At 34.4% G+C, this 15,692-nt stretch overlaps 1 protein-coding gene across 1 annotated transcript; it reads left to right on the top strand.

The window, feature by feature from the left end:
- LOC144435511 (WW domain-binding protein 11-like) lies at positions 1-14,283 on the top strand. Its single transcript, XM_078124102.1, has 10 exons — positions 1-120; positions 988-1,019; positions 1,779-1,872; positions 2,962-3,059; positions 3,989-4,076; positions 5,179-5,253; positions 5,577-5,661; positions 6,992-7,266; positions 8,521-8,610; positions 12,635-14,283. Exons 1-10 carry the CDS (start codon positions 57-59, stop codon positions 13,732-13,734), a joined length of 2,001 nt encoding a protein of 666 aa, XP_077980228.1. The 5' UTR covers positions 1-56; the 3' UTR covers positions 13,735-14,283.
- The last annotated feature ends 1,409 nt before the right edge of the window (positions 14,284-15,692 follow it).

Below are 15,692 nucleotides of genomic sequence, written 5' to 3'. Positions count from 1 at the left end.
GTAAAAGCCTCGCATCTCCTTTCTGTTTTTGTCGGCTGTGGAAGCAAAGCAGTAAAATGGGGCGGAGATCTATAAACACCACGAAGAGTGGGAAATTCATGAATCCCACAGATCAAGCAAGTATGTCTAAAATTAATTTACCCTCATTTCTTTCAGTTACCAGACTTTATTTATGTACCACTACCCTGTGCCTTGGGCCATGGAGGGAGAAAGGACCATGCACCTTGGTTACAATAACGTACAATGAAAGAGATTAATTTCCGTAGTTCAGCAGTCACAGATACATAAATAACACAGACTTCATTTCGCAGCAGCTATATTGGTAGAAGAAAATAATTGCTATGCAATTTAGAGATAGTTCAGAACGCTGTCATTGCAATTTGTAAACAGTACAAAGAGTACTAAAACAAAACATCCTGTGAATGTGATATGACTTGTGTGAATACAAAAAAAAATGTAGTTTTAGCAATATGAACCATTATAATTCCATTTTGCCACCAAGTGGAGCACAACTTATAAAATGTACAGCTGGATTTTTAGAATATAATATATATAATATATAATATATATATACATATAAATGTAAGTGTCTCGCTGGAGAGAACAGTGCTCGATGCAAATATTAGTAGCAGAGCATTATAGACACACACACACATATATATATATATATATATATATATATATATATATATATATAATATATATACATATATATCAGGAATATGTGCACCGTGTACTCCAACACATCTTTGATTTGATCAACTCTGGATATATCACGTACATTAATGATTTGTTTGTGTTATAATATTATACAACTGTACATGTATGTCTGGTGCTAACAGAAAGTTACTAGACTCGGGATAGCAAGCCAGCGTGTATGTCGAACCCTGCACTGTATGTTGGGTAATTAATCAATATTTGTATTCTGTAATTTATGTACAATATATTAAAGAAGTGGTATTTTTTTTTACCTGTCTATGCTTCCAGGAAAAGAAGCAAGAAAAAGAGAACTCAAAAAGGTGAGTCAAAAACGTCTCATGCCACTGACAAGAAAAAGTACAATATCTAGATATTTTGCAATTCTGAAAAAGTTGGGTATTGTATCATATGATGTCATGTATTCAGATAGTGTTATTCACCTACATCTATGGTTGGTGGTTATAATAACTGGCGTCATCACTTTGGTTGACAGAAATAAAAATGTTTAGACAATTAGATGTTATTCCCCAATATTTTTCTTCGTTCAGCCAAGGAAAATACGAGTGACCTGACTTGTAATGACAACCCATACATTACAATGTAGGTCACGAGTATTTTCCGACTGAATGAAGAACAATACTGGAGAATAACATACATGTAATTATACCACCACCGGTAATATAAAAAAATTAAGGAGAGTAATGGCAATTTTGACCGCTTTGTCTCATATTTCGAACACAGCAGAACCAGTGATGTAGACATGCACGCATTGTCGTGCTGTAGAACACCCAGAGTATATTTTCCATATTTTTTGTTCAACTTGGCTTGTGCATGGTATAATATCAAATATAACCAGTGCCTGACAACCAGGGTATGCATAAATTCAATTGTTACATGTATTAAATTTATCCAATTATGAAATCACATTTCACAGTCATAATCCTAAATTTGAAGTTACTTAAATAAATGTAAAATTACTTTGTAAAAGAGACTTATTTATCAGAAACCTATGATTAACAGTCATTGATAGGGGAATTACACAACCGTCTGTTAATAGTTATAAAATATTTTACTTACAGAATAAAAAACAACGACAGATGGTCCGTGCTGCAGTGCTGAAGGGGAAAGATCCCAGACAGTTGATAGAAGAAATGGAAAACTTAGATGAAATGGGTAAGTGAGATTACAGGAACTGAAGCTGAATTATTAAACGGACATTCATTTTGTAGCTTTCATTTATTTAATTGTAAATTGAGGTGTAGCTGAAACCATTAGAAGTCACAGTTAAAATGGGGGGTTGTATACTCGAATACATGAATCCAAAATTGAAACGCCCCAAAATCTGAGTTCAAGGATCACCAGTTTGAATAACTAATCAGCCTAAAGTAATTTGCATGAGAAATGAGCTAATTGTCATCTGGTGCAATTTGTTCACAGAAAGAGTGAAGAACTTGTACATATACATTAAAAAAATCTAATTCAGTTGATATTGACAAACTTAATACAGTGTTGTAATATTTGATCAAAATTGCCATTGAAATAATTTAAAGTGGCGCAAGCTGAGTTAATAAGCTTTTTTACTCAAGTGAAAATACTTGTGAATACACGTAAAACTTTGATTAGTATAACGTTAACATTGTTACATGCCTTCTATGACATTACAATTCGTCTTCTAGCATTGATAGAACTGGTGATTACGTAGTAGGAATTTCCTCAACATTTTTAGTATGCATAATAAATTATGTCGGCTCATTTATAAATTATGCAATCTTATTACATACTAAGTTTGTGTTCAGTCAAATGCAGGTGATGGTTAAGTATGCTTTAGTAAGTACAATGCCGAGAGCACTTTTTAAATACGCAGGAAAAATTATGCTCCAAAATGAACAAACTCAGCATGTATCCCTTTAATTATATTTTACTAGAAGTGTCAGGTGATGATGCTATGGAACAGTAAGAAAAAATATGAATATTTATACTTTTTACTCAATTATGATCTTTATTAATTATGATCTTTTTATGATGGGGGGGGGGGGGGAGGGGGGGGAATTAGTTGGTTTGTGTCCATCATCCAAATTGATAGGCAGTTGAAAAAAAAATGAGAATTGAAATGTCTTGTGTGTCAAATATATTTGTGTGAAATTAATATACTATTGCATTGAATTGAGTGTATTATGTCTTTACAAAGGAAGTCTATGTTGTATGTTGTACAAGTAATCTTACGTATGGAATAATTCCAAATTTGTTCTGGTTTTTTTACAGAGTTCAATCTGGAAAATCCACCACAACTTAACGAAAAGGTCCTCAAAGACAAAAGGAAAAAATTGAAAGAAACTTTTGAGAGAGTTCTGAGACTTTATGTAAGTACACTATCGAAGGCATACTGTATATTGATTTTATTTTTATATTACTGGTGCTGGTGCTGGTTCTGGTATAATTATGTTATTCTCCAATATTTTTCTTCATTCAACCAGAAAATACTCGTGACATAAGGGTTGTCACTATGAGTTGCTAGACAAGTAGTGACAAAACCCCTTAGGTGACTGGTGACTCTGAGCTAAATTTATGCAGAACTGTCAAAAATATGCTTGAGTGCACCATGTTGTATAAAATTAGTGTTTTTCACAATTCATAATACAATGTACAACTAATGGACATCTATTCATGAAGTGAAAGATATTGTAAATTTTGGAGGTATTTTTACAAGTGAATACATATACTACTTACTAGGACAGGTACATGTAACTACAGTACCTAACAGCCTTGTCAGTGTCTAGTATGTTACTAGGAAATCCGTATCGCTGTAAACTTGTAACAAATTAAGTTTACATACTTTTATGTACCATGCTCAATTACAATGTAGTTGTCTTTTAAGTAGTAATAGTGAAGTCAATCTATTTTTTTGAAGCGACTACATAGCTATCATCCAGATCACTCGGATGTCATCAGTGTAATGATGATATGCCATTTGGTCAGGTGACCTAGTGGAAACATCTAACAGTACATGTAGACTATTGTATTAAGTGGAAGATGGTTATTCTAGGCCCATTGCCACCTGTCCTGATCCCCCACCCTTTTGCCCTAGGAAATGATTTACCCTGCACTGTCTATGATTCCAATATGGTAACTTCACTAATACTACTATATGAAATGGAGTCAAGTGTTAATTTCTTTTCTAGTAGTTGTCTTTGTGTTAAACATTTCATATGTATATATGTGTCATAAAATTACCCATCAAATGTTGGAATACAATATTTATAATCTTTTTCTCTCTCACTTTGTCCTTCAGTACAGAGAAGATCCTGAGATGTACGATACTCTGAAAGACTTAGAACGAGAGTATGAAAGGAAAAGACTTCAACAAAGTATTTACTATGGTAAGTTTTGAAAGGACATGAGATCATGTAGGCATGTAGCTTAACTGCTGATTTAGGCTGACCAGTCTCAACTCACGCCAAGAATTGTGCTAACAGTTTTGTATTCAAAGCTAAAATTAGATTATGAATTCAGATAACAACAACAGATCAACCCCCCCCCCCCCTCCTCCTCCCCCCATTTAGCTACGTCTAAATTAGTCACAAAATTCTATTCTATTATGATGTGTTTATGCATGTTTTCATTGAATATGGTAAATATGTTTATTAAGTCTAGGCTAGAGATTAATTATTGTTGTAATGAAAAGTCTAGTCAATTATTGTGTAATGTACTTGTCCTGATAAAATTCCAATAAAGTATTTAAGACTGGTTAAAAATGACACAGAAGATTGCTCAGTGTTTTGAGAACAGTGTAGTTGATAATTTGACAATATACTTTACCTGATAAAATATCATTTTACTGCTGCCACCAACAGAACTTTTACTTTCTGAGCCTTTGTTTCAAACAGTTATGGCATTGAGATAAATACTGGAAAATGTAAAAAATTAATTAAAATGTTTTTGTGTTCGTAGCAAGGGTTTTCAGCTAGAAAATTGTCATATATTTAATCCCAGTTAATAGCACGGATTTTCAGAGCAATTTTCTGTTCAGTAGAGCTGAATGGCTAAAGCACACCATAGGCTTTGGTGAACAAATAAGTCTTCAGTTTCGTTTTGAAACAATCCAGGCTGGAGGCTTGGTGAATGTCAAGTGGCAAAGAGTTCCATAGTTTGAGGGCGACATATCAGAATGAACAACCTCCATAGGTGACTTGTCTGTAAATTGTTGTAAGCAGATTCTTGTTTGTAGAACATAGAGTGTGACATGGTGTGTATGGATGGAGAAGATCACAAATGTACACTGAGTTAAGTCATAAAGAGCTTTATATGTTAACAGTAACCGTAACCCTACAGGAAAGTAACATTGGCTCTGATGAATGCCGGCAGAGATGCATCCCTTTCGTGTAGGGTATATGCTGTAACATGGGATAAGCTTGATTTTAAGAATATTTTAAGAATATTTTAATAGTTTGTGTTAATTTTTGTAATTCTAATATTTTACAGAGTCGGTGAGAAGTGCACAACAAGTAAAAGTTGACGATATTCCACTACCTGATATGCCACAGAATTTACCCATAGGTGAGTTGACTCAATACACAGACATGTCTTATCAATCAATTGATCGATCGATCAGTAACACTTAGAAATTGCCAAAATCTAAAAGAAGAAATTTACTTTGCTCAATTGAGTACCATGAAGGTGCCATCAAATCTGAGAATTAAGCAGAATTAGAGAAATTATTTGAGTCTACAAATTACATGACTTTGTCATCAGCAAATACCAGTAAGCATTAACAATGGATAATACATGTATAGGTGCTGGACTGTACATCCCAGTCAGATCCCACTGCCAAGTGATATTCCCTATGATATCACATTTACCTTTCCTGTTTTCGTTTACAGTTCCCAGTCAGATCCCACTGCCAAGTGATATTCCTTTACCACAACTACCACCTCAATCAATTTTAAAGAAAACATCAGCATATAGGTATGTTATCAAGTTATGTGTATGTATGTATGTATGTATGTATGTATGTATGTATGTTTGTATGTATGTATGTATGTATGTATGTATGTATGTATGTATGTATGTATGTATGTATGTATGTATGTATGTATGTATGTATGTATGGAATCGTGGATAGATGTATGTAGACATGTAGGGTTTTTTTTTTTTTTTGTGTGTGTGTGTGTGTGTGTGTGTGTGTGTGTGTGTGTGTGTGTGTACGTGTGTGTTTCACCTGCAGTGTGTTGTAGGAGAGGGGAGACACTAACGAACACCCTGGCTCTCTTACATTAGATTCTATGTTTCAAGAGAAAACACTACTCAGAACTTTAACAGTGAAGTTCAGTTTCCTGATTATAATAGCAATATATTAGCTGTATGTATGTATGTATGTATGTATGTATGTATGTGTGTGTGTGTGTATGTATGCATGTATGTATGTACGTACTGTATGTATGTATGTGTGCATGCGCATATGGTACTTTAATGTATATATGTATGTACATGTACATATGAATTTATGTATGTATATATATATGGTTATGTATGTGTGTATGTCTGTGTCTTTGTGTGTTTAAATATGTTTACATATGTGACTCTTTCTATATATCGATCTGTATTGATGGATTCAATGTTTAAGGGATTGACAGTGTGTGTGTGTGTGTCTGTCTGTCTGTCTTGTGTACATATATGTGAGTGTGTGTTTCTGAACATGTCTTTAAAGCACTTGACTTCAACATGCACATTGTAATGTGAATTTAAACGGGCACTAAATGAATAGTCAACAATAGTTACCAAGCCAACTCACATGATGATGTAGTACAAGTACCAGGCTAGTACATGTTGCATAACTGGTACTTAGCAGTACAGAGTTAGTTATGTGTAGTACAAGTACCAGGCTAGTACATGTTACATAACTGGTACTTAGCAGTACAGAGTTAGTAATGTGTAGTACAAGTACCAGGCTAGTACATGTTACATAACTGGTACTTAGCAGTATGGAGTTAGTAATGTGTACTACGAGTACCAGGCTAGTACATCTTGTATAACTGGTACTTAGCAGTACAGAGTTAGTAATGTGTACTACAAATACCAGGCTAGTACATGTTACATAACTGGTACTTAGCAGTATGGAGTTAGTAATGTGTACTACGAGTACCAGGCTAGTACGTCTTGTATAACTGGTACTTAGCAGTACAGAGTTAGTAATGTGTACTACAAGTACCAGGCTAGTACACGTTACATAACTGGTACTTAGCAGTACAGAGTTAGTAAACTGTAATCATTCACTTTAATCTATTTCTCTCAACAGTAAAAAACCACCTGGTCCCCCACCTGGACTTCCCCCAGGATTACCACCTGGTGTACCACCCGGCAAGAAGCCACCTGGCCCACCACCTGGTTTGCCGCCAGGTTTCCGACCAGGACCACCACCTGGACCACCACCAAGTACATCATTAGGAGCTATGGGTGGTACAGAAGCAATGGATGATGATGATGATGATGATGATGTTAGTGATGATGATGATGGCGATGATGATGATGATGATATCAGTGCTGGTGACGATATGGATGACAGTGATCAAGGTTAGTAAAGACACTGTCACAAGTATCTGTAGCATTTATACTGTTGGGATGTATATGTACTATTATCATATATACGTAGGCCCAGATCAATCATTCAATCATTCTTGAACGATTGATCAGTCAGTTTCTTACTCAAATATTATCATCTTTAGAAGCAATTACACATTATCCCTTGTTTAGAAGGTAGCTATGCAACTTACACATCTTCAGCTCATAGTGACAAGGCTCCTTATGTCATTCATATTTCCCTCAGCTAAATGCAGGAAAATCCTGCATGTCTACTGATTCACCAAAGTTAAGGGGCACAAGCTGAGTTTATAAGTTTTTAGGCAAGATATATGCTACATAGTGTTCTACTTACTGAAAGATATGTAACTATCACTTGAAATCGACTGAACTCAAATCTGGTATTAAGATATAACATATAAATGATGTGATGATGTAATTTTTAGCACAACTGAACTGATAAGGTTCAGTAGTGCTATAGGTATGGTGTGTGTGTGTGTGTTAATGCGCATGCGCGCATGCGTGCGTGCGTGTGTGTGGACGACCTAAACTCAAAAACCGCTGGACTGATTGCCTTTGTATTTGTTGGGAACATTTAACTTTTAGTTTAATCAAGATTTCATGCAATTTTTTTCACATCAGTAAAAAGGTTTATAAACTCAACTTGTGCCACTTTTATAAATAGCTGCCCACTCATTACAGTAAAAAAAAGAGATCAAATCAGGCAAAAAAAGAAGAAAGAATTGTTTCTGGTCAGTGCGCACATCACTTAAATACCCCCAGCTTGTCTTTTTTTGTGTGTTTGTCCAGCTCATGCAGTTTGCAGATCCATGGGGAAACACAAAAATAACCCTCCCTACTTCAATGAAGACAACTGCAAAGCCAATCATGAACAAGCAAATAACATCTGCCCCACATACACACATGCTCTAAAATATTAAATAAAAAAGAACAGTAACTGTCATAAATAGTAGACTGAGTTACCAGGTTTGTTGAGAATTTAAAAAAAAAATCAAATCGTGTCATTGCACCATTTTAGACAAACTGACCAGAAACAAGTTTTTCTTTATTTGGCCTTATAGACAGCAATACTTTGTTTCTGAGTATTATACTTCTATTACTTGCTATAGATTTTGCCTTTGAACCAGTGTTCCTTAGTGACTATACATTGCACAACTGCTTTTGAAAATCTGTAGGGTTTTTGTTTATTGATTATGGTTTTTTGTTTTTTGTTTTTTGTAAATCTAGAGAAAATGGAGCAAGGAAGTGATAGTGAAGATGAAAACAAAGAGTACGATCCAAGTGATGAATTACCTATACGAGAAGAATCTATATCAGGTAGGATATTTTATGTAAATGTCTAGGGTCTTTTTCAAGTTCTTTGTTTTACAGTGAAAATCATATTTTCATATTTACCCAGAAACTTGATTGATGCAAAAATTGATTAACAAGTTCTCACAAAATATACATTGAAAATCCATGATACGTCATTCAATATTGCAGAAACTACTCCCGTCTGACATGCTTTAGTATTGATTTTTAAATAAAACTAAAGTTGAATACATTTGTATGAAAGTAGAGTGATGCACTGTTACAGAAATTTAGGTCAGTTTAAAGTATGTATATGTTCAAGCTTTTCCTCTCTGCTTGCAACTACCAATTTCTGCCACAAGAGGGCGCTAGCATATATATCAGCGCCAAAGGTCCAAACATGTAATAATAGTATGCACCACAACCAGGAAATGGTTGTCTGAACAAGGTTCTCAGTTCTGTGAATTGCCCAGCTGACAAATGTAAAATAAAACCACATTAATATTTACGTACCGTAATGATTATTTTGAAGTCTAATAGTCTAAAATTAGAGATGAATTTAAGCTGAGTCTTGAAAATGGTATGGAAGTGTTGATACTATAGCTTATCTGTTACAAGTGTAATAAAAAATATGTAAAATAATGTATACTCTGTGACATAATGTGTAACTTAGTAACATGTATATACTGTACTAATGGTATTATTATGTTAGGTATTGTTTACAAAGTGAATTTGTAGTAGTAGTTCTATTGCTTAGATGTGTTCCTGTAAGACTAACAAAAAAAAATTGTGTGGTTCTTATAGCGCTAATACACACACATACATAAACACATACATACACACACACATACATACACACACATACATGTACATACATACATGTACATACATACACACATACATACATACATACATACATACATACATACATACATACATACTAACATACATACATACATACATACATACATACATACATACATACATACACACATACATACATTCATACAACATACATACATACATACATACATACATACATACATACATACATACATACATACACACACATACATACATACATACATACATACATACATACATACATACATACATACATACATACATACATACATACTTACACACATATGTATACACACACACACACACACACACACACAGAGTGTATATGAAATAAACATTCATTGTATTTCTGAGTATCATATATACTGGGTCGAGTAATAAAAGATTGAAAGCAGTAGGTAATTTCTAAATTTGTATAAATTTCCAACATTATGTTATCTTGAATACATTGATGTTTTCATACATATAAAAACTGTAATTTCAAGACACTTCACTAAAACCTGTCTTAGACAAGCTGTAGATCTTAAATGTTCACGTTTTGTATAAAAGCAAACTCTCAGCGCAGTCAACTTCCAAATTGTAAAAAAAAACTACTACTACAAATTCACTTTGTAAAAAAACAACTGTTAAAGCTACAGCGGCTGAAACTCAAACATTTTTTTTATGCTAAATACAAATATTCAGTAAGGCCAAATAAAAAAAGTTGTTTGGTTCTGGTTACCCGACCCAACCTAGTTTTTCACGCTGACCCTAAAACTTTTTTTTTTACGTATTTGAGAAAAATAATAATAAAATTGTGAAGTCTCGCAAGAAATATTGGATGTGTAAACTGACATTAACTTGAAAAAGACAATATAAAACTATTCTTTGAATCTGTAATGGCTGTACATCTGATAGGAAGAAATAAACAACACAGAGACCATTTGGAAAACAATGGAAAACCAGAACTAGACACTCACACATGATGAAAAAATATATAATAAAATAATAATATAAAAAATTTACCCACCTATTATAAATTGAATGTAATCAGAACCACCCAATTTTTTTATGCCTAATCAATAATTATTTTTAAAAATTCCATTTCTTTCATGCAAAAAACAGCAGTTCAGTCATTGAAAATTGTAAAATAACAATAAAGGACTCTCTCGAAATGAGTACACTTTAAAACCGTTAGCTAGGGTGTATCAGAGGACAAGTCTGGTGGCAGTAGTAGCTGATGCAGTTCTGTTTTTCATGTGAAAACAACAATTCGGTCATTGATAATATTGTAAAATTACATCTGAAAATAATGTTGTATGTGTATACAGCAGTTCACGGATAATTGTGTGAATTTAGAGAAGTTAGCTTTTCATATTAAATTAGTATACTTTTGTTCAATATGTACACTGTCACAGCTATGTAAACTAGAAACTAGTCTGGATGCCAAACTTGTATCGAATCATCTTAAGATATGATGAAAGGTAGCACTAGACCAATCTGATTAAAATCCGATGTACAGTACACTGCACGATTTCTTTTAGGCAGTTACATTTACTGTTGTTTGTTCTTTTGTATGTAACGAGCGCTCACAAAAGAACAAACGACAGTAGACATAACAGCCAAAAAGAAATCGCGAAGTGTACTATACATCGGATTTTAATCAGATTAGCACTAGACTAACTAGATACATGCACACTCATGTACATGCACAAATTTAACTGTAAGTGATACAGTTAATAGTACATCAAGAGTAAGTCCAAGCTTACTCTTATAAATACATAAACCTGTGCATTTTACTGTTGTCAGATAATCTACAAGACATTCATAATCTTTGAGAATGAATGACATATCACTGATATAATACTATGTTTTTGGTTCCCCACCAAGTCCAAATTTGTGAGATGTAGTGAAACATAGATATAGGCCACCATATTGTTTAGAATTCATTGCAAGCAACCAATCACAGATCAAATATGGTTGCTACTGATCAAATGACAGCGATGCTTATTAGCAGCAATTATTTATAAAATAGTTTGGGGCAAGTCATTATATGTGCAACAAAGGTACCACCCACAAAATATATTATAGAAAAGGTACCACTGGGGAATATATATATATATATATATAATTATTTTTATATCATGAATGTACATAAAAGCATAGACTTGGTGGAGGGTCTATGATAAAAAGTAACTCTCACAAAATATATAATCTAACAATTACAGTTGATGCTGCTTATAAAAAAACAGCCAAACTTGTATCACGCTAGTGTACTTCATGGTCAAAGGTCAACAAATGATAATGTTCTCTAATTCAACTACCTGATGTTGCGTCATCAAAACCCTGAAATTGCTTACGATAATTTAAATACCATACAAAACATTGTATACCAGTGCTTTTTAGAAAGATTGTATAGGTACATAATTTGTACAATCATTTGATGACCAGTAATGGTAAAGTGAGCCACTGACATTTAGAATAATGTTAGGAAAGCATGTACAATGTACTTGATATAAGCATCATTTGAGATATAGTTTGCAATTGCATGGCAACGACATAACAAGGTCCATGCAGTTAGACTTCACAAAATCATAGTATTTTTTTTAAACCAGATTTTATACCTCAGGTGATTTCGTGATCAGAGAGAAGAATTCTAGTAACATTAAACAAAATCAATACATGACATGGTAGAATACACCTTGGGGACAAATTACCCTGAAATTCAAATTTTTCACATCTTTCCAAACTTTGGCATATGGAAGTTTGTTCCAGGGCCATTTGACATAATGAAATAAACTAATAAATTCAGGGGGGGGGGGGGGGGGGGGGGGGTTATCACTTTGTTTTCAAGGAAGTTATAAATATCTTATTTTCATATAGCGATATTAAACTCAATACTCGTCGGCCATATTTGATTCTCTAAAATAACCAAATTTTGTTATCATTTAGACTTCTGTTTCAAAAATCTATGGTGACCACAGATTTTTTTTTTTTTGGTTTTAACTGAGAATAGGTTGGTGTGTTCTTGAACAAAGTAAAAGCAAAATTTTAAAAGAGTTTATTTCTGAGGTGTATTTTTCTACGTGAAGTTTAGGACCTATGGCTTTTTACTTTGTTTCAATTCACTTTCTCTGATTTGACTCTATATATTTCTATTCCACAGAGTGTATATTCTATATATTGTGTTGATATAATTTATTGAAAGTGAAATATTTCTCAATGGAAAATATAATGTTCATGTTTCCAAGAATCTGGCTTGTGAATTATACTATTAGTTGCTTTGGAACACAACTATTTCTCATTGTCAAATATACATACTACAATTTTCAACATTCATTTTCAGCCAAGAAGAGAGGTGTAAGATTCTCAGATGAACCTTCAGAGAAATCGTCTAAACTGCCACCTGGAATGACAGCATTGCAAGCTAAGATGTTGCAGATAGCAGGTCAACAAGTGCCAGAAGAAGATGATGATGATGAAGATGAAGATGAAGAAAATGAAGAGGAGGAGGAGGAAGAGATTAAGATACCACCAGGACCACCTCCCCTGATGAGGATAGAAACACAACAACCACCATCTCAGCACTTACCACCACCACAACAAACATTAACAGTGCCCCCAGGACCTCCTCCTGGTGCTCCTCCTGGACCACCATCAGGACCACCACCAGGACCACCCCCTGGTTTGCCACAAAACTACCAACCTGGGATACACCAGCAAAGATTTGTTCAACCACCGCCACTTAGAGGTCTGCCTCCAAGGTTACTACCTCCAGGTCCACCACCAGGAAGACCACCAGCAGGAATGCCACCAGGACCACCACCTGGGGTTCCTCCATTATTAAGAGGACATCCACCGAGAGGGATGCCACCTGGACCACCTGGTGTCCCACCACCAGGTGGTCCCCCACCCAGGGGACTACCAGTCAGACCACCGGGTCTGCCACCAGGTGTGCCACCACTACAAAATCCCAATGTGCTCAGTGCACCACCTAGTATTAACAGACCTATACAAAAACCAGAAGATTCGGCAACTATTGAGAAGAAGGCAACGGCGACAATTAGCGCCAAACCACAAATACGAAACATGCAGGCTGAAGTGACGCGGTTCTTACCAACGTCATTGCGTGTTAAGAGAACATCAAAGGCTAAGGCAAGTGGAACAGTAACTAAAGTAACAGGACCTTTAGGCACACTAAGTGATGTCCCAATAACAACAGAGAAAATAAAGAAAACAACAGTCACCACGACAACTAAAGATGAAGCTTATGATCAGTTCATGAAAGAAATGGCAGGATTTTTATAAGAGAAATTAAACAATGCAAATTGAACAGATCGGAAGTAATCTCAACCTCATGGCAAAAAAATCATTTTTTAAGTTAAGGGTAGTTCATTTCAGTTTTGTATGTGTTTTGTTTCGTCCTAGTTTTGTGAGTAATTTTAGATTTTGAGTCAACATATTAAAAGGGTGTAAACTCTTTATGAATGTGAAAAATCTATGATGACAAATCGATGAATATGAAGAAGGAAGGAGATATTCCAGTTGTGTTCTTTTATTTCATTCAACATCTTGAAGTATGATATAACTTGTCGTTGTATGAACATTGAAATATTTTAGACAGTTCTCTATCACTACCTGTGTGAAATAGGTTTCATATCATTAAAAAAAAAGATCAAATGACAAAGGTTTGCCTGAAACCCAATCTTTGTCCAACTACTTGCAGACATTCTACTGAAAGACAGTATGAATTCTAAGTTAACATTTCACTGCAATGGTTATTGTTGTACAGTCAGTGTAGTTCATGTGAAATAGAGCCTATTTATGACCGCTCTTAAAGTTGCCATGTGGATGAGGATTTGGTATTTATTTTGGATTTTTAATTTATAAAACAGTTTTATCATGGCTTCCTACTTGAAAAGTCACAACATATGCTAAGTCCTTGTTTGTAACACAATAAATTGCAAATGATTAATAAATGTGTCAAATGTTTGTTATTATACGTATAGTAACAAACTTTTTACACATTTTTTAGCTTTTCGCAATGTATCGAGTTACAAACACAGACTTTGTCAATGTTGTTTCACATTGATTTTTCAAGTAGGAAGCCATGATAAGATTTGTTTTATAAATTAAAAATTCAAAGTAAATACCAAATCGTCCTCCATATGGCCATTTTAATATCAATGTGAAAAGATGGACAAAAGGACTTGTACAATGTTTCAGTGTGACCTTATTTGAACTTTTTTAGAGGTTTCTGGAACAAGATGATAAAATTTTTACCTGCAAAAAAGTCATCTTGTCATTTCTGTAATGTACTCTGCACCTACTTCTACGTAACTTCATGTGTTTTGTGAAATTTATACTCAAAAGTCAAAACAATTTTTGGAAGCGATTCCCAAAATGTTGCTGACGTATCGTCAGGGGTGTACTACAATAGGCAGTTATCAATCGACTTTTCTGAGACATGTGTAACAAGCTGAAATGATATGATATGATATGATACAGCAGAGCTGGGATTTCATTCTCGTAGCATGCATTTTGGCATAGACCCTCCTATGGTTTTGCATCGTCGCAAACCACGGCCTGTTTTACGGCAACGTTCTTAACGAGCCTCCCATCGAAATCTAGTGGTAGAAATAATAACTCTGGCTTGCAAGAATGTGGTTTTGGTGCAGACAATATATATGCAGATACACACTTCTGAGGGTACAACTACCTCCTCACCATTCCTTGTATTTACTTGAAGGACAAAAAATTAGATTTGTGTGGGTTTGGCTTCCTTCACCATTATACAGTAAACAGTTGATTTGAGCTAGAACACTTTCTGTCTAAAAATCCTGAAAACATCTGAAATGCAATAAGGACAAAGTAAACCTAACAGAAAGGATGGGTCTTTGCATCTGTGAAGTGACAAGTCAACCAATGATGAATTTCATTGTATATTTCATTGTATTGTTTGTTCAAGTAAAACCTGTCCTGTTGAGCAATTGGGTAAATAGAGCTGTTCATACACACAAAACTGTTGTAATTAAAATCCAAGATTGATCTCTATTCAAGTGACATCCATTGAACACAGTTTGTACAAAATTTGGATGTCTATTCAGATCTATATTGCATGTTGACCCTTTTAAGGTTTTAATTAAAAGTGATAAGTACAAAGATTGTATCAATTCTGTGTTTAAATTTAAGGATGGTGTGTGTGTGCGCGTGTGTGTGTGTGTGTGCATGTGTGTATGTGTGTGTAGGTAGGTAGGTGTTTGTAT

Source organism: Glandiceps talaboti, chromosome 5, assembly GCF_964340395.1.
Source record: "Glandiceps talaboti chromosome 5, keGlaTala1.1, whole genome shotgun sequence".
Taxonomy (NCBI): domain Eukaryota; kingdom Metazoa; phylum Hemichordata; class Enteropneusta; family Spengelidae; genus Glandiceps; species Glandiceps talaboti.
The sequence above is the reverse complement of the archived record's forward strand: the minus strand, read 5'-3'. Positions and strand labels throughout refer to the sequence as shown.